Source organism: Charadrius vociferus, unplaced genomic scaffold, assembly GCF_000708025.1.
Source record: "Charadrius vociferus isolate BGI_N301 unplaced genomic scaffold, ASM70802v2 scaffold475, whole genome shotgun sequence".
Taxonomy (NCBI): domain Eukaryota; kingdom Metazoa; phylum Chordata; class Aves; order Charadriiformes; family Charadriidae; genus Charadrius; species Charadrius vociferus.
Genome location: NW_009648337.1, coordinates 2458618 through 2476835, shown reverse-complemented (window position 1 = coordinate 2476835; position 18218 = coordinate 2458618). Strand labels below are relative to the sequence as shown.

Genomic DNA, 18218 nt, shown 5'->3' with positions numbered 1-18218 from the left:
AAGTCTTGTAGTAGGGGATTTCGCCAAAATAACTGATTGCTTCAGCCTAGAGAAGATGCTCCTATTTCCTAGACAAGTTTGTGTGCTGCAGACTTAACTAGTGTACTGGGGTGGATGGATTTATTACCAGGGGATCTTTCTTCATTACCGCTAACACTTTGAATGGGGCACAAGAACTTGGTGCTTTCAGAGGTACTCTGTAGGATGGACTTCATCTGTAAAAGATAGGTCCTATATATAAAATTTTTTTTTAATATAAATATATGTGTATGTGTGTGTGTCTTTGGGGCCTTGAGAAAATAGTCTTTCTTTAAGCTACTGAAACTGGTTTTTGTAGCCATAATCTGTTTAAGAAGGGGAAGTAAATTACAAGCCCTACTGCACAGTGACAGCTGACCACTGAGCTTAGCTGTAATGTGACTGAGAAGAAGCACACACCATGCAGTCAAAAACTGAAGTTTACTTTTTCAGTTGCTGCCAGTTAAAACTGCCATAACTGTCTGCCTTTGCTGTTCTTGAAAATGTTAGAGAGCAAGAGCATGCCAGTTCCTTTTTCTCAAGTCCGTAACTGCTCTTCAAAGCCTAACTCTGCATTTTGTCTGCTGTTGTTACGTCGAGGACGAATTCTCCTCTTGTACGCCCTTTCATCTTCTGGAGGCTGGAAGGGAACTGAACAGTGACAACAGTATGCCAGGTTATAACCTGGAAATTACTGTAATGTTATTTTTCTAATGCTTACCTTACAGATCTGCTTGGGAGTTGAACTGCTGAACTCAACTGGGTTCAACTTTGACAGTCTTTTCTTGTAATTTCTCAGTCATTTGAGTTAATCACTAACCTTTTGGAAATCTGTGTTGGTTTAGCTACTTGTAAGATTTAAGTTTTGAGTACATGCTCTGAGAAGGTGGAGTGTTATCTGGTCCAATGTCCTCAGCTTTAGCTGTACTGTAAAGCGGTAAGTTAATGTTTAAACTGTTCGTTCTGAGCCGTAGATGCAGCAAATCCAGCTAAAATAAACTTGTAAGTTAAGCATACACATTTAGTTTGTAGTTTCTCACTAAACATGTAGGTAAGACATACTCTGTAAAAATCAGCTACCAAGAAAAGGAAAACCAGGCTTTGTGATCCTAAATGTATAGAGAGTGTGTGGAATGTGTCTGCACATACATTTTTTTTTTTTTTTTCCTGTTCCACTTCGGAAAGTGCTGAAAAAGCAGATGGAGGGGGGATAAAACTAGGTATCCTAAACTGTTACTTTATTTATAGAAGTTAGCAATTGTGTCATTTGCTCTCTTACTCAAGGGAATGTGCTTAGAAGGAAACATTCCTAGTAAGTGAGAACTGTTCTTGGCATCCGCGAGGCTCTGACCATAAGAAAGGCTTTAATTACAGTGAAACTGAACAACCCAAAGCATTAAACGAAAGCGTTTTAAGACAAAGTTTTTCGACAAGTTGAATATGAAAATTTATTGAATAACTAAGTTCTTATACAGTGGAATTCAGGATACATTTGTCATAATGTCCTCAGCTTCATGTCTGAGTATCTGGCCTTCTAGATCTGAAAAGAAGTAATGTTGCATACTTCACGCACTTCAGTTATGAAAATACTGTGATTGGGAGTGGAAGTAGAAAGATGAACTCGATTTAGTTTGTCAAACTGCAGAGAATTCTACTTAATGATGTAGTAGAAAGGGAAATTTAAATTGGCTATGGATAGACTTTTTTGTTTTGTTTTGATGGAGGGATTTTGGTAGCAAGGACTTTCCAAGCTTTTGTGGGTTTCCAAGTTCTGCTGTTGTAGTGAGGACATATTTGGGCACATACCTTAATTAAAGCTCCTTCAGGAACTTTGGAATTTAACATGAACAAGTTCGCAGAAATGTAGGATAAATAGTAACAATAACATACAGGAGTAGGACTCCATTACAGTACTGTGAATCTTAAGTTACCTTATGAATGCAAATAAATATCTCTGTCCGCATAGAATAAAAACATAACTGGCAGTGTTGGCACACCACAAAAGCTGATGCTCACGTCTCTCAGGTCATAATAGCGTCCTATATTTGGGATGCTTTAAATATGTTCATGGCTACAGAGCTTCAACAGTTTAAATTCCGATTCGATAACAAATCAAAATTCTTCAAAATTCCTGTTCTGATTTCCCTACTCTTCCACTTCCATCCTTCCAGATTGGATGAGAGGGGTTGAAGTCTGGGTGTGGATTTCTTTTATAATAATTCAGTGTTTCTCATACTCCAAATTATTGTACAATAGCAGATGTCGTCTCATTCCTTTTGGTAAAGGTCATATAAGTTATATCAGTAAGTTTATGAATACTTTCAGGGTTGTTTATTCGAGAACGGCTCGCGTTGCTGTTCAGCTGAACACACTATTTTGTTTGACGATGTGAAAAAACATTTCGTTTTTTCCAAACCCATCGGTGGTTGTTTTATTGTGCGAAAGCACTTCTCAGATGTTTTTGGTGGCCAAATAAATCCTTGTTTGACTAGAGGATGCTTATATTACTATCCTGGATTAAAAATAGTAATAATAATAATTATTACATTCTTAGCTTTGTGATGCTTTTATGCTTTTGTCAAGATCTAGTACCATATTGATGCTAGTTGTGTGGCATGGCTTGCAGTCTTCTCTAGTTTGAGAAGCTGTGAACTCTCAACATTCAATTTGCCACCTGTCCGTGCTTTGTGTTGGGGGTGAAGGGGTAAAAAGAATGAAGTGATATAAGATAATCAAGAGGAAGCACTCATACCGCTTCTTAGTCGACTAAAGTATCAAGACGCTTACTTGCAAAACATCAGCTTTTCCCATCTCCCCCTTTTTCATATCCAGAAGGGCAAAAACATAAAAAGTGGGTCACCTGACAGACGAATAAGTGGCAATCAAGCTAGCATGCGAGACTCATTAAAGCAGAATACACAAGTCTGTAAGGTGGCTGCGGGAAACACATCAGAAGACTGTCTGGTTGAAAATTAGTCCAAATATATAGATATTTTTACTTTGAAGTCTCACCAGTCCCCCTTTGAGACTTAGCTCCTGAGTCCGACCTCCCTGCGAGGCTTGGCGAAGTTAATGAGAATGTGGTTTCGGACAGCTTGCTATGGAAACCTGATCAGTTAGACCTCCAGTGCTAGTGAAAGTCCAGCACAATAAACTAAATCTGTGGGATGTGAAACTTTCTAAAACTTTTTTTGTTTGTTGTTTAAGCAGAAATAAACAGAATTGTGCTGCTTGCTCTGTAATTCAGGAAAAAAAAGAGATCGTGATTTAGTTTTGGGGTTTTTTTTAAGTATGCAAAGCAACGGAAATATATTTAAACTTAAACTTAGAAATTCTGTTTAAAAACTGAAGAGTATACTTTGAGATATGAAAGCAAAAAATAAATCGAACTAGTACTTTTTTTTTTAACGTTCTATCATTCTTAAGTGCGTTAAAAGATTTTGTTTATGGGTTTTGCCAAATTTGGTCATGGTGAAAATTTTTACATTACAAAGAAGGTTTTGTAATAAAAAAGTCAAAGTTATTAATGTTTTGTGGGTAATAACAGTGAAGATTAGCCATTTATACTACACTGAAGATGTAAATGCTTTAACAGCAGAGAGTACGTGTGTTGAGTGTGCCTGTTAGCAATACCAAAATCTGCCGATGGAGGGTAGCAATAACCAGCCTTTGCAAGCAACTTCATGGACCTTGTTTGTCTTCTGAAGCCTGAAAATTTGTTTTCATATATCCTGTTCTTGTGTTTCAGGTGCAGATATTTGGAAGTTTTAAAACTGGTTTATATTTACCTACAAGGTTAGTAATTTTTCTGTGTAAATTCTGTCCAAGAGAACCTGTACCACTGTAGTGATTTATCTGATCTCCTGATACCTGTTACTTGTGTGTATACTTGTTATATTAAGAAAGTGTTAAGCTATTAGTACTCTGCAAATCATACAGAAATATAGTAATTAAGACTGCTAACTATCATACATGTGGCTATATAGATTTTACATGTATTGGTAAAAGATCTGAATTACCGTGTTGTCAAAAAAGGCTTAGTTTATGATTTGGCCTCAATAAATGACTGAACCAAAATAAGAGGTTGGCCTTAAAAGAAAAGCTAAATTTTCTCTCCACAGACAATGAAATTGAAAGATTTAAAGTTACCTTGTTGATGCTAATGTTAACACTGAAAAGATTACATATAGAATAGTTCTTTTTCTTTCGGTCTTCTTTTGTGAAGTCTGTACAATAGTCAACCTCTACCTTTTCCAAATTTGTTAGTAGTTTCTGTAAAAGTCATTACTCAGTGATAGTGGTATCTGTGTAGAAATTGTAAATATTTTTGACAATTAAATAGAATGAAAGGCTTAAATGGCTGCAAGGGATAAATGTGTTTAAACAGTGTAAACCTGAGTTTAACACTTGCATCGAGTTCCGTGCTTTGGGAACATGAGGAATCAATATCTACTACTGACTCTGAGCGATGGATACCCACGTTGTCGTTTCATCTCTTTGTGAAAAAGAAAGTGTCTGACAGATGCTTTAGTATCTGCTTTAGTCTAAGGAGTTGCAGGAAAGCTGAATTGCTCAGTTTCTGTTTGGAAAGTCGGAAGTAAGGTGTACAAATACACATGGGTTTCACGTTTGACCTCATTCTTGACCTTTTTTTCATGGATTTTAAACAGGCTTGATTAAACTCAGTTGGATGCTGATAATGCAGGAGATACAGTCCTATCCACATGACTGATGGCAGTAGTTCTTTACCATATTTGCTTGATTGTTTCGAAACTGATGTAACAAAACCACTTTGCTGTTGTCTATTGGATTTCATATACTGCCTTTCCTCTATATTTCTTTCAGCTGAGTTTTTTGGAGGGGAATAAATGCAGGTACTTTAAACACAGTACATAAACCCACAAAAAGCCTTCCTGTGGCAGTACTTGCCAAAAATTCAAAATAACCAGCGTTTGTGTGTTGGTAATTTGGTCACTGTTGCCTCCTGTCAAAGCTTCCCTTTGCCCTAGCTTTTCCCCACCCCTCAGTAACTGTATAGCTAATTGGGATTTCAGGTTCTGGGATTCAGAAAGACCTATAGTGTGTTTTTAATTCTGTTACTCTAGGTTAGAATTTGCCTGCTATCCTTTTACTTAAGCTGATACTGAAAGTTTGGGCACGTTTAGCAACTCTGTTATTTTGCAGCCAGTATCTACCCTCAAGGTGACAACAGAGCTGCTTTTTCCCTCGCGGTGTGCATCAAAAAAATGTCTCCCATTGTTAACTGTCAGCGTCAGTAGTGTGCTTAACGCTGATTTAGTTCAGAAGAGAAGTGTCCAGCAGCATTTCCTGCTCCCCAAGCAGGTTTTGAACGTGGTTTTCTGAAACGGGCTGAGCGCTGCCTGTCCTTGTGAGCTAAATGGTGTGCAGCTGAACTGCCGACAGGGCTTTTCGGCAGGAGATATTTCATCTAATGCAGGTGTAGTTTCTTTGAGATTGTTAAAAGCAGCATTGTTTGTGGATCCACAGACCTGTAGAATCTACTGGGGGTGGGGTGGTAAGAAAAGTACTCCTAAATTTGTTGGTGTTTTCTGTTACACAGTTTTCCATATGACTGAAGTGTCCTGCTAGTGTAACTATGGGGTTATATGCTCGCCTCCTTTCTGGTCCCAACCGAGCAGGGGAAATCAAAGAAGAAGTTGGTGAGCGAAGAGGAAAAAGCTCAGGATCTCACAGTAGCCTTCACTGTCTTCAGTTTGGACACCAGTCCCATTTTGAATTTGAGTTTAGACTTAGGGTGTCAGCTCCCTGTGTCCCCAAGTGAACGTGGATGTGCATAGGGGGCAAATGTAGCAGGATGGAAACACCCCTTCAAGCTGCAAGTTAATGAGTGAAGTTAATTGGATGGTTTGGTCTCATTTAACAGCTTGTTGCTTCCTGAAGTTAAAGTTGCTGCGTTTTCCTCTTTCCTTCCCTGCTCCCTGTTCTTGGCACTCCAGGCCAGCTGCTTACCATGTGCCCCCTGGTGCTCTCATCACCCACAAAACCAACTTTGAGTTGCAAAGAAGCAGAAAATGACCCCAGCATGTTTTGAGTTGTTTTTTTTTTTTAAAGGGGGTGAGGGGGAGTTGGTTTCAGCCAGGCCCATTAATACGTTGAATTGATTTGCCATGAATTAGACAAATACCAGACCTAGAGTAAAGGAGAGGGGACAGGGCCACGCATCTGGGAATAGAGGATTGGGAACAGAGCTTTCCCTTTCAGTGACAAGTTGTTAAATCGGCCTTACTGATTAATACAGGCCAAAGGTGGTGATCCGCAAGAAGTTAATTTCTTGCTCTGAATCACTCTGGAGAAGCTGATCCCTCTCTGCTGACAGTGTGGCCTGAGGAGACTAATGTCTGGCTTTGCAACCCAGTTGATTTGTTATGTGTATCTCTCCCCTCCCCTTAGTAACCTGACATGTTCTGTATTTCCCCAAGCATAAGAGTTCATCCCCACCCCTTTCTTCAGAAAAGAAGGAATAAATTATTTGGTTAAGCTACATTCTGTCAGCTCTATTCTATATTAGTTATGTGTGGATGTCAGTCGTTTATCTTTTAAGTGTACTGGTCTTTTAATTTGAATAAGTCTATATTTTCTTTCCATTTCAGTGATATTGATTTAGTTGTGTTTGGAAAATGGGAGACATTACCTCTTTGGACCCTGGAAGAAGCTCTTAGAAAGCACAATGTAGCAGATGAAAACTCAGTGAAGGTTTTAGATAAAGCAACTGTAAGTTTGGGGGAAGAGGGTATTTCTTTGTTCTAAGCTAAGTTTCTAATAAAAGAAAGATTTTGGTTAAAAGGATGGATTTTCATAAGCAGAAACTATTTTGTATATAAATTTGAAATAGAACAAATAGAACCTTCTTATTTAGTACATTTTTTTTATTACTGACAAAATAATTGGTACTGCTTCCACAGAAGCATTTCTTCTGTTGGGGAAAATCATCAGATTTTCCCTACTGCACAACATACGCTTCCTTTTAAGTGTGGTTATGCTAGTTATTGTTGTGAATTAATGGGATTAGACTTTGTGAATTTCTGGACTGAGTTTGTACCTAAGTAAGTGATTTATGTTTTCTTATTCCAAGTAAGTAGACATAATACATTTTCACATAGAATGAGTAAGTACAGCCTTGTATAAATATGTAATGGTACACCTTATGAGGGATAGGATTAATTCCATTGTAACTTCCGACCTTTTGCTAATTGTAAGAGTATGTAAGAATGGCGGGGTTTAAAAAACAGCTGTCTAATTGATGGCTCTTAGTAGTAGAGAGAGGTAATTTGGAAACCACTCAGGTGGAGATATGTCAGAGTGCTCTCAATATCTTGTGCTTCTTGTTTGAAGATAATTTTGATGAGGAATCAATGACCCACAATGACACGAGTGTGTCTTTTCTTAAGAATATCTGTCTATTACCATTTATCGTTATTTCTTAAGTGTTTGTCTCCCTCTGGTGTTTGTTTTTCCCACTAGAACTATGCTTCTGCACCAGGAACTAACTAAAACCAATTTAAAATTAATCACTTTGAAGATGAAGTGTTAAATTCTGTTAAACAGGATAGTAAATTGAAAATAGCATTTGTGAGCTAGAAAAGCGGAGTGTATGTAAACAGATTGGCAAAGAGTGTGAGTTCATCAACAGAGAGAAGTCCTGTTTTCTCTGTCTACCTCCTCTCTACAAATTCATAAAACGTTTCATTTTTACTGGTGCACGTAAGCATGAATGAAACTAAATGTGTCTTGGAAATCTGTACTGACTTAATCTGTCTTTCTTTTGCAGGTACCTATTATTAAACTGACAGATTCCTTCACTGAAGTAAAAGTTGATATAAGCTTTAATGTACAGAATGGGGTTAAAGCAGCCCAGCTCATCAAAGATTTTATCAAGGTTAGGCAACGCTATAATAGAACTACACAGCTGAGTATTTGATGACTTAATTTGATTGTCTGTTTTACTTTGACTGCATCCTTACTAGAGATACGCTTTCACACTCTGTTATTTTGTGCTGTCTGATACTTTTTTGTGGTGTTCTTAGGTTTTACATATACTGCCCTAAAAGGCATGAGTACAGTAAAATGTACAAAGACAGAACGGAGACGTTACAGTGATAGAGTGACTAAGGAAAATGCCTGTTTAAAACGTTCTGATGAGTTGAATCTATGACCTTCAACTTGTTAATCTTCAGTTCCTTTACGTATGTTTAGTAGCAAGTATGAAAGTAGCTCATTTTGCTTTTACAGTGTCTATTTCATTAACCTGTAGAAGGGCACAGGAGAAAAATCTCTGTAGTTAGTTCACGTTCAGTAGGACAGTGTGAGTGCTTGTCTGTGTGGTTACATAGACCTTCTGCTTAAACCTTGTGCTGGTGAAGCCTCTTGCATCCGTGCGTGGGGTGCGAGGGGGGAGTGGGTCCAGAGACCTTCTCTCAGCCTCTGTGTGATGAACAGGACTCAGCTGTGTTGGCCAGCTGATGCTGCTAAATCAAGACCAATAGTTTTGTGCTATGTAGCTCCTTGTTGGGGAAAGAAGATGCCCAGATTCTCTGTCATAAGACGCCTACCTGGAATTTGGTAGCTGACTTCAATTTTCACATGCTGTGCGTTGTTGCATTGCCTTGTGATGGACATGCAGTCTGTATTTGATTTTCTGCCACAACACAGGGGCTGTATTTCTGTTACACTCCGCATATAAATTTATTTTTAGGTAAGTCCATGAAGCCCTGTGTGCTTGTCCAAACTTGCCTATGTACTTCTTAACTTCAAGATAGGCGGTAGTCTTCTCTTGAGACTTGAAGGCATTTTTCTGTGCTTGAAGGCATTTTTCTGTGCATAAAAAAAGAAAAAAAGCGTTAGTGTGTTCCTGTTGCCTGGGTTGTTCGTAGCCCTTTGCAGAGGCTGCTTTCGCCTTGGGTCGGGGGCTTTGCCCGCGGGGTGCAGCCCGATGGTACCCTAGCGCAGAGAGCAGAGCAGGTCTGGTGGCGGTAGGCAGGGTCGGCTCACAGCCCGGCCGGCGGCTGGCAGACGAGTCCCCAGCGAGGACACCACCATGCCGGTGGTCAGGGGCAGCATCAGTGCACAGAGCGTGGCTCGGGCAGGCTCCGAGGGGAACGGCTGAGATGAAAGGCAGCTCTGGAGCAAAGCGTGGGGGGACGGTCTGGATTAGGCTTCCCACGTGGCGCTTTCCCACGTGGCTGTTTTCCCGGCAGCCCGAGGCAAGGCCGTGCAGCTGTGCCGCGCCAGAGCTGGCCCTGAGCAGGGGCGGCTGAGCCTGCTGTGGCCTGGCAGAGGTGGCACTCGGCCCTGGCACACAGCAGGTCATGGCTGTGCTACCATGGAGGGCCGTTTGTTTAACTTAGAGAAAACTTGACGTGTACTTGCCAAATGACTTTATTGGTGTTCTTGAGGATCCCTTGATACAGCACTTGCAGGGCGTTCTCTTGGGTCTTGATTTGCCCCACGTCACTTTGAATACCGAACTGAGGTGTTGTGTTCAGTGTTACCCTTGGAAATGCCCGTTTCTCTTCATCCAGTTTATTTAGGAAGTCTGAGGCAGGTGAAGCCTTAATTAAAAGTTTTGCAGTTTCCTGAGAAAAATCCTATCTTTAAATTTTAGTATATACCAATATTGAACACTTCAGCTTGTGACTTTAAGTTCTTAATAGTTCAAAAAGGTGATCTTGGGGTCTTCGGTTAAATAGGGCTCCCAATACTCACTGTAAGACTCACGCAGAGAAGTTCTTGGAGAAATTCTTCTTTGCCTTTAATCTTTTGCAATCGCAGATACCATGATCCACATCTCTTCTCTGACATTAAGGAACTTTTTAGCTCTGTGCTGATAAAAGGAGTGACATTACCGAGCCCCTCTGGCCCCTGCCCTGTGTGGGGGTGTACAGAGTGCAGGCGTAGCCACAGCCTCCACTGCTGCCCAAAAGCTCCATGTTCTCCGCATGAGCAGCGTAGGTACTCCTCTAAGTCTATGCGGACAAACCCATTGAAGGACTGGTTACCCAAAGGTAAGTATTTGTCTCCTATGAAAATGTAATCTGGGTGTAGTAATTTAGAAGAGCTGTTTAGAACGCTGAAGTATTTGCAGGACAGAAGTCTCAGTCCACTTTGGGATATCACCATGGTTGTAGCAGGAAGGTTTTGTTACAGACACGGATATCTCCATGGTTCCTCCTTTGCTTTCGTTTTCACTTGTATGAGAAAAGCAAGTGTATTTATATACTCAAAACAAAATCATTCTGATTTTTTGAGATCATAAGTTTTTTCTATTGTTAATGTCTGCTACCAGAGTTGAATAGGTAAAGTAATTGTCTTGATCACAGGCAGAGCACTTGGCTTCTCCTGTTATAAAAATAGTAAGTTAGAATTATACTTAGTTTTGAAACTTAATGTAACAGATAGCTTCAGTATGCTTTCTTAGCATCAGTTGTATATATGCATCACAGTATCCTAACACCTTTGTTTTTCTCTTTCAGAAATATCCTGTGTTACCGTATCTAGTTTTAGTATTGAAACAGTTCCTGTTGCAGAGGGACCTTAATGAAGTATTTACAGGTGGAATCGGTTCTTATAGTCTTTTTTTAATGGCTGTCAGTTTCCTTCAGGTAAGCTTAATGAAATCTATTGATAACATAGGTGCAAAAGGACTTTACATTAAGAAGGAATTTAGTCAGTCCTTAAATTCAGTCATTTAAGCCATCCTGTTTGTGATTTTGCAACCCTTTTCCATTTAAAAATAGACACATCCCACCTGTCTTCTGTTCTTTCTCCCATACTGGTACTTTTGTATTAGAGATGTTTGGAACATGCTGGTGTATCAGTACCAGGCGTATGTATCATTCATGGTGAAATAACTTGACTGTTGTGTAAGTTATTTGGAACAAGCTGCATAGGTTAGTGTTAGATGCAGCTGTCCTTGTTTTCCAGGTCATACACCCTGTGTGTGCTTTAATGAATGCAACGGAATTTTACTTGTTTGTCTAGGTTTTTAAGCTGGTATGAAATAAGCGTGTTTTACAACTTTCTCTTAAATCTAAGAGAAGAAAATGCATGAGCTAAATCTATTTTGTTGTGCCTGGGGGAGAAAAATATTGTAGAAATATGAAGTAGCCAAGCTGTGGCTTTATCAACCTTGTTCTTTTTCTTGTCCTAAATGTTATTGTATAACTGTGTGTATGTCTGTACTCTTCCAGATTGTAGTTACTTTTAAACCTGAGCCTTGAGCTGGACCTCAGTGTTTGCTCAGTGCTTTTGCAGTTGCCTGCGGAGCACAACAGGCATATCATTTTGAAAGAAACCAAAATCTCTCCCAACCCCTGTTTTTTCTTATATTGACTAATAGCATTTCCATGTGCCCCTGCAAAAAGAGAAGTCAAGTTTTGTATCTGTTACAATTATGAACTGGTTTTGTTCATAATCTCTCAGGCTGCATACTTAACGCTAGAGGGGATCATTTATATAGATGTGTACATTAACAGCCTGTATTTGTATTGCAAACCCAGGTTTGTGAAGTGCAAATACCTTTGCGTTTTTACAAGAACTCAGCCATTAGTGCTGGAAGTTCACTTACTGAACTGAAAGTTCAACTACAAAAATATTAGTACTTGCCAGCTGTATTTTCTAGAGATAAGTAGTCTATAAAAGTTTTGATAGCATCTTGTTTTAAAGATGCAAAACTGCTTTATCAAGGAAAAACACTATATTTAGACATGTTTGATTTATATATTTACTAAGTTTTATTATTATTGATTATGGTACTTAGACATATTTGCTCTGAAAAAGAAAAGGCTCTTAAAAGCACTTGAAACTTGGAAGTCTGAAGAAAATTATTTTTTTTTTCTCTCTTCTTAATAGCTGCATCCCAGGGAAGATGCCTGTATGCCCAATGCCAACTATGGTGTTCTTTTAATAGAGTTTTTTGAATTATATGGACGTCACTTCAATTATCTGAAGACTGGAATCCGAATAAAGGATGGTGGTTCTTATGTTGCCAAGGATGAAGTGCAAAAAAGCATGCTGGATGGCTACAGACCATCAATGCTGTATATCGAAGATCCGTTACAGCCAGGTATCCTCATAAACCAAGATTTAACATACTGACTAAGAAAAAAAGTTGGCAATGCTTAATCCAGAGGAGTTAAATCAAAGAATAGCATAGAATGACCACCAAAACCCAAACAGAAACACCCCATTCATGTCTGCAAACACAAGATGCGCTCAGAACACAATGATTTTCTTTAAGCCATGTTCCCAAAAGAGTTAGCGTGTCACCCAAGAACGTGCCTGTACTGCAGTGAGGAGGTAGGGTGTGAGAGGGCACGCCAGACAATTTCCGTGTGCTCTGTGGTGCCAGCAATAAAGCTACAGCAGCTTGGGCCTGAGCCTGGGCTCGATGGACCTCTGCACGCCTGCTCCCTTTCAGGCTTGTGCTTGCCTGTTTCACAGTTGCACCTTAGAACGTATGTGTACCCTTATACACACTCTCCTGTTTGATTCTGTAAAGTCGCCTAAATACATTGTGGTTTCGTTCTGTGCTGTTACCTCTATGTTAAGGTTGATTGCTGACTTCTGGGTGGCTTCTGAAATGGCAAGTCAAGTGCTGTTCATAGAAAAGCATTAATTTATTTTTGATCTAAAAAAATGCCCTCCGGGATGTTACTGTTATATGTGTAATATATGCAGTATATGATTTTACTTTTTTTCTTCATGTATTGCACTTTCACCCAGAGAATCGCCATTTTGGACTTCTGTGCATGTAAATATCTGTAGGTCTTATAAGCTCTTTCAAAGATTTGTGATTCACTAATCCTCTTCTATTCCACAAGCAGTAATTGCAGTGAGTTGGGACTTAAGGGCAAGTTAAAAATATATTACTGTTTCCTGTCTCAAAGGAGGTAACCACAGTTTCAATCTTGCTTATTTATTTAATTATATTCTTATTTTAAGGTAATGATGTTGGGAGGAGTTCCTATGGTGCCATGCAAGTGAAACAGGCTTTCGATTATGCCTATGTTGTTTTGAGCCATGCAGTTTCCCCAATAGCTAAATATTATCCTAACAACGAAACAGAAAGGTAAATTTTATGAGTCTAAATCTCAGACGTGAATTGCTTATATTTTTGTGTACCTCAGAATTAATTGTGGTGACTTCTTTTTTTTCCTGGTTTACAGTATATTAGGTAGAATAATTAGAGTAACGCAAGAAGTGGCCACATACAGAGACTGGATATCAAAGCAGTGGGGAATGCAAAGTAGGACAGAGTCTTCGTGTAATGGTAAGTCATGGCTAAGCATGGCTGACAGTGGGAAACTTCCTGCATATTTTGATCATATAAATTTGTTGTTGCTTTTGTCCCACATAAGGCAGTGTATGCATCTTAATAGGAGTTTACTTTTTTGCTCAGAGGTGATGGACTTGTTCTTGTGTTCTCATCCGGAGAACTTAGATTTGTACAAGAATAAAAAGTCTATACCACAACATCTTTATTCCACTGCCATAGATTTGGTCAGCACAGGGGTCTGTAAAGAGCGTTGGCTTGCAGAAAGGCTTTTGAAAAACTTCCAATTTAAATTACGTGTGTTGTTACTGTCACACTTCCTTTGTCCTTTAAATGTGGACAAGGTTTTAAAAAGAATTCCTGGGAATGCTAGTTTAAATCCTTACCCTCCATTGTTCTTTTGGTTTTCTTTTTAAAGTTTAACTTACTGTATGCGTACAGAAGCAATATTTAAACCAAGATTGACCATATAAGTGGAATAAGTCTTTAAAGCAGAGAAATCCTGAAATATCAATCGTAATTCTTGTTACTAACAAATGGAAGCACACAAAATCTAGCCAGAGAACTTACTGAAAATGTCCTTTGAAATAATATTTATTTTCATTGCGCATCTTCTGACTCCACCAGCCAGTTGTCACTCTCTTTTGGTGTAGGTGTATCTGCCGGCTGGAAGTTTTCAAATTAATTTGAATAGTCTCCAATGAATTTTAGAATGTTAGCTACTACAAGTCGTCTCTTGTTAGGGATTAATCCGAGAAGACGCCACAACTACCTACCCACTCTTTAGGCTAGGTTGGGATTTTGTTTATTTGTTTTGAAAGTTTTTGTTAGTGATTTCCCTCACTGTCCTTGGAAATTGAGTGTGCTTCTGGGCCATTCGTGCTTTATCAATCTGTAGACCCTTGTGGCACTGCCCTGCCCCCTGATAATGGCAGACAACCACAGCGCAGTCCCACAAGCTCCAGAGTAATACTTGGATACCTGTTGTGGTGTATATATTAAACTCTATATACAAATACAGCTCGTGGGGCAACAAATGTGTACTATATAAATCAGAGGTAAGTCCTAGGAATCTTATGTGAGATAAAACAGCAATTAAAAAAATACAAATAACCCTGTATCAGAAAGATAATGGTGACAGTTACAGTGGTCATCTCGTAGATTTAGTTTAGATTTAAGTTCCAATTATTTTTTTATTTTTTTATTAAGGAAGCAGTTAGTGAGATATGAGAGTTCTGTATCTCGTCTTTTTAGTGTAGAGTATCATACAAAGCAACCAGACTTGTTTGGAGGTCTTATGACCTTAGTAGCTCCAGCAGAAGAAAAACGGGAGTTGCTGAGTATTGGGCGCATAGGAATAGAATTTAAACCTGTGTATATGAGTGCTGTTGAAGTGTGTCACGTTACTAAGCAGCACATCTGAGCTCTGTTACTACCTTCTTCCCTGTCTTACCTGATTTCCATCTTGAGCTGTGGGTAACGCCTGGTGGTTTTCGTAGTGTGTATTAATGGATCTTGCCAGGAAAGCACTACACCTTCTGCGAGGTGTTGGCTTGCGGCATGCACTGCACACACACACACACGCCTGCATGTATTAAAAGTATGTACGTGTGCAGATGTCTGTACATGTCCTGCTGGATATAATAGATATTTAATACCTGAGGGGTATTAAAAAAACAAAAAGCCACATATTTTAGCAGCTAATATGTGGTGATGCTTCTGTTTTGTTTTCAATAGGTAATGGAGTAACCTTGATAGTAGATTCTCAGCAGCTAGACAAATGCAACAATAATCTTGCTGAAGAGAATGAAGCACTGGGAAAACCTAGAAATAAAACTTCAGAAACACTTAGTAAACATTCTTCGAATTCTTCATCAGGTCCTTTATCATCATCATCGTCTACACTGTCCAGCTCTAGTGACGTAGTAAGTACTGGAGGTTTTCTGATTTTGATTCAGTTTCTTTGGTTTTTTTCCCCCTGATTTCTATTGCCACAGAATGCATTTGGAAAGCTCGGAATCCTAGTTAGCTATTTCATCCAGAATCCTAACTTGCATAAGATATTACCTCTTATGCAATTTCTACACATGTCAGTTGTAGTGCGTTTTGACACGACACATGTAAAAAGTGAATACAGTAGATACAAAGTTACATAGCCTGCTTTTGTCTGGGAAAACTGTATTTGAAAAAAAAAGACTGGTAGTTCTAAGCCATATGCTTTAAAAAAAAAAAGGCGGCATGTATAAAAAATTAATCTGGGAATTCTATTTAAAAAATAAACAAATCCTAAAGTGAGAATCATGCATCAATGCATGTTTAAATCTGTCTGTTTACTCAGTAAGAATTCTGGATTGAAAGAGTTTTGATATCTAATAGAATAAAAACGTTTTAAGTTTTGTCCACTCTAGCTTTATTTTTAAGGGAAAACTCACTTTTAGAAAAACTCACTCTTAAGAAAAACTCACTAATACTTTAAATTTTCCTGAAGGATTCTGATGGAACACCTTGCAAAACCCCTAAACAATTGAGTTGTCGTCAGTCTACAACAAACAGAGTGGGGTCACAAGAAGCGTCACTGGAATCCTCCCAGTCGAGTGGGAAAACACAAAATAGCCAAACAGGCAATACATCCAGCAACACGAACAAATCTCAGGTTTGTGAAATGTTTGAAAACAACAACTGTATAGATTATTTGAATATTACACGTGCCCTCCATGGAAGGGTGGCTCGTTCTGGAAAGGAAACGCTGTGTTTTTCTCCTCCCCTTTGCCCCACTACAAAGCTTTGAGTACTGATTGTATCTAAAATCACTTGGGTCTTGGTTTGGCTTACGGAGATGAGTTTACAGCAGTGGCTTTCCCAGCCTTAAAACAGATGAAATTGGGTTGACTTTATTTTGGGAAATCTAGATTTGCCAGAAGTATACAGCTGTGTTGCACCCATTCCCTCATTGCAAAAAGCACATCAGTGTGAGCTTTGCCTGCGCTTTAGTGAAAACCAGCAAAAACGTATGCTTAAAACTATGACTGGCTGCTGTGTTAGCTTCTGATACTTGTTGAAATGCCTTTCGTGAAGGGAGATGAAGATACCTTGCTGATACATGAAATTCCTTCTCATTTCCCCCCAAAGACAAATAGGTTTATGATGAGACCTACCAGAGCTTACGCAGTCAGGGGCTTTCTCGTGGTGAAGAATGCTTCTGTGACAGCTCAGTAATCTGGAAATATTATATGTCTCTATGTACAATATACTTTGGATATATGCAGTTTAAATTCTCCTACTTTTTCAGAATTTAGGACTTCTTTAATTAGGAAAAATAGTCTGGAATCTTGTGGAATATTATTCCTGAGAAGTAATTCTGAAGACTTGCTGCCCCTTACTTGCTGACGATCTGTCTCTAGCTAATCATGGGACAGTTTACAAACTAGGCCTTGGTGTTTGTGTTCTTACCCAGAGCTACTGCGGGGGCTGAACTGTGAATATGCATTACCTGAGATACTCTACATCTGTAAAAAGATATGGTATAAAATTAGCCCTGGTCTTAAAAGAACGTTGTCTTAATTTTGCACAGAAGATGAGGTTTGAGGAATTTTCATCTATCGTCTTGGATTAGGGACTTCTGTTTCCATAAAACACTCTTTTGCTGGTTGTGAAATGGGGGCGATAGAACAGTTCTTTTCAAAATTCAAAGTGCTCTGCTATCCTCGCTTGACCCGCATGGGTTCAGGTCTAGAGATGAGCATTTGTTTGCAACCACCGAAGTGAAAGATTGCTGTGCTGCTGTCTAATCTTCTTTTGCCGTACCAATTTTTTTAAGTGTGACACTTCCATGAGTGTGCATCCTCATTCAGAAATAGGGTTGTGTAGTTGCCACGTTTTTTTCTTTTTAGCACTGATTTACCATGTTCTCTTTCTTCTACAGCATGGATCTGCACGGTTATTTCGCTCTTCTAACAAAGGCTTCCAAGGTCCAACAAACTCAAGCCACGGTACCTCAGTCACAAACAAACAACATCAAGGCAGCAAATCACACCATCAGTTTTTCCACGGCAAAAAGAGGAAACACAAGAGGGATGCGGCCCTTTCAGACCTTTGTAGATAGTTGCCTATTTTATGACTGTTCTTCTGTGTGCAATGATCTCATGCTACAGGATAGTTTGATAGTGACTCCTTGGATCTCTTCCGGAGCTTCAGACTGTTCAAACATTGATTAGCAACTGCATTTTTTTTCCCAGCTCGCCACGGAACGGATCATGAAGACTGATCACTGCAAAAAAAAAAAAAAATTAAAAAAAAACTTTAAAAAAAGGAAAAAAAAGAAAAAAATAAAAAAGGAAAAAAAATTTAAAAAGAGGAAAAAGGCTGCTCATTTGATAAGTCATATGCTACAACAGGGTCATTTAGGATATAAAAGCTTGAATGTAAAATAAATGTATTTCCCATCAGCTCATGCTGACCTGTAGAGGTAGTACTCAGTGTGTCTAGGGGGTGGTAACAAACAAATAAAACACAAAAAATAGGAAAAAAAAAAAGCAAAAAATTGTATTTTGAGGGAAACCCAGCCTTTAAAGGTGAAAGTAATTTGTGCATGATTTTTTTATTATTTTTGCATATACTTACCATTTTATTGTGTATATATAGATGACCATATAGGAAAACTGACATTTGTAATAGTGGATTTGTTAATACTTTTTACATAACATTACTGTTTAAATTGTAAACATAAATTTTTCTCAGGATTAGTTTGGAAAATGATCTGAATTGTCATCTTAACATCCATATAAAGAGACATTACTAGTTATATTGCTCAGAATTTCTTTTCTTGGCATTTAAAAGATTTAATAGAACATTTGATCTGCAAAAGCTGTTCCTCTGAAAGAAAGGTTTA

At 38.7% G+C, this 18218-nt stretch overlaps 1 protein-coding gene across 1 annotated transcript in view; it reads left to right on the top strand.

The window, feature by feature from the left end:
* The window catches only part of PAPD5 (PAP associated domain containing 5), a 19167-nt gene extending 1528 nt beyond the window's left edge, over window positions 1-17639 (top strand). Inside the window, exons 2-11 of the mRNA XM_009885070.1 lie at window positions 3767-3813; window positions 6651-6771; window positions 7829-7936; window positions 10530-10658; window positions 11908-12121; window positions 13000-13126; window positions 13224-13327; window positions 15068-15255; window positions 15819-15983; window positions 17253-17639. Of these exons, the coding sequence (XP_009883372.1) occupies window positions 3767-3813; window positions 6651-6771; window positions 7829-7936; window positions 10530-10658; window positions 11908-12121; window positions 13000-13126; window positions 13224-13327; window positions 15068-15255; window positions 15819-15983; window positions 17253-17432 (1383 nt within the window). The 3' untranslated portion in view covers window positions 17433-17639. The remainder of the gene's footprint in view (window positions 1-3766; window positions 3814-6650; window positions 6772-7828; window positions 7937-10529; window positions 10659-11907; window positions 12122-12999; window positions 13127-13223; window positions 13328-15067; window positions 15256-15818; window positions 15984-17252) is intronic.
* The last annotated feature ends 579 nt before the right edge of the window (window positions 17640-18218 follow it).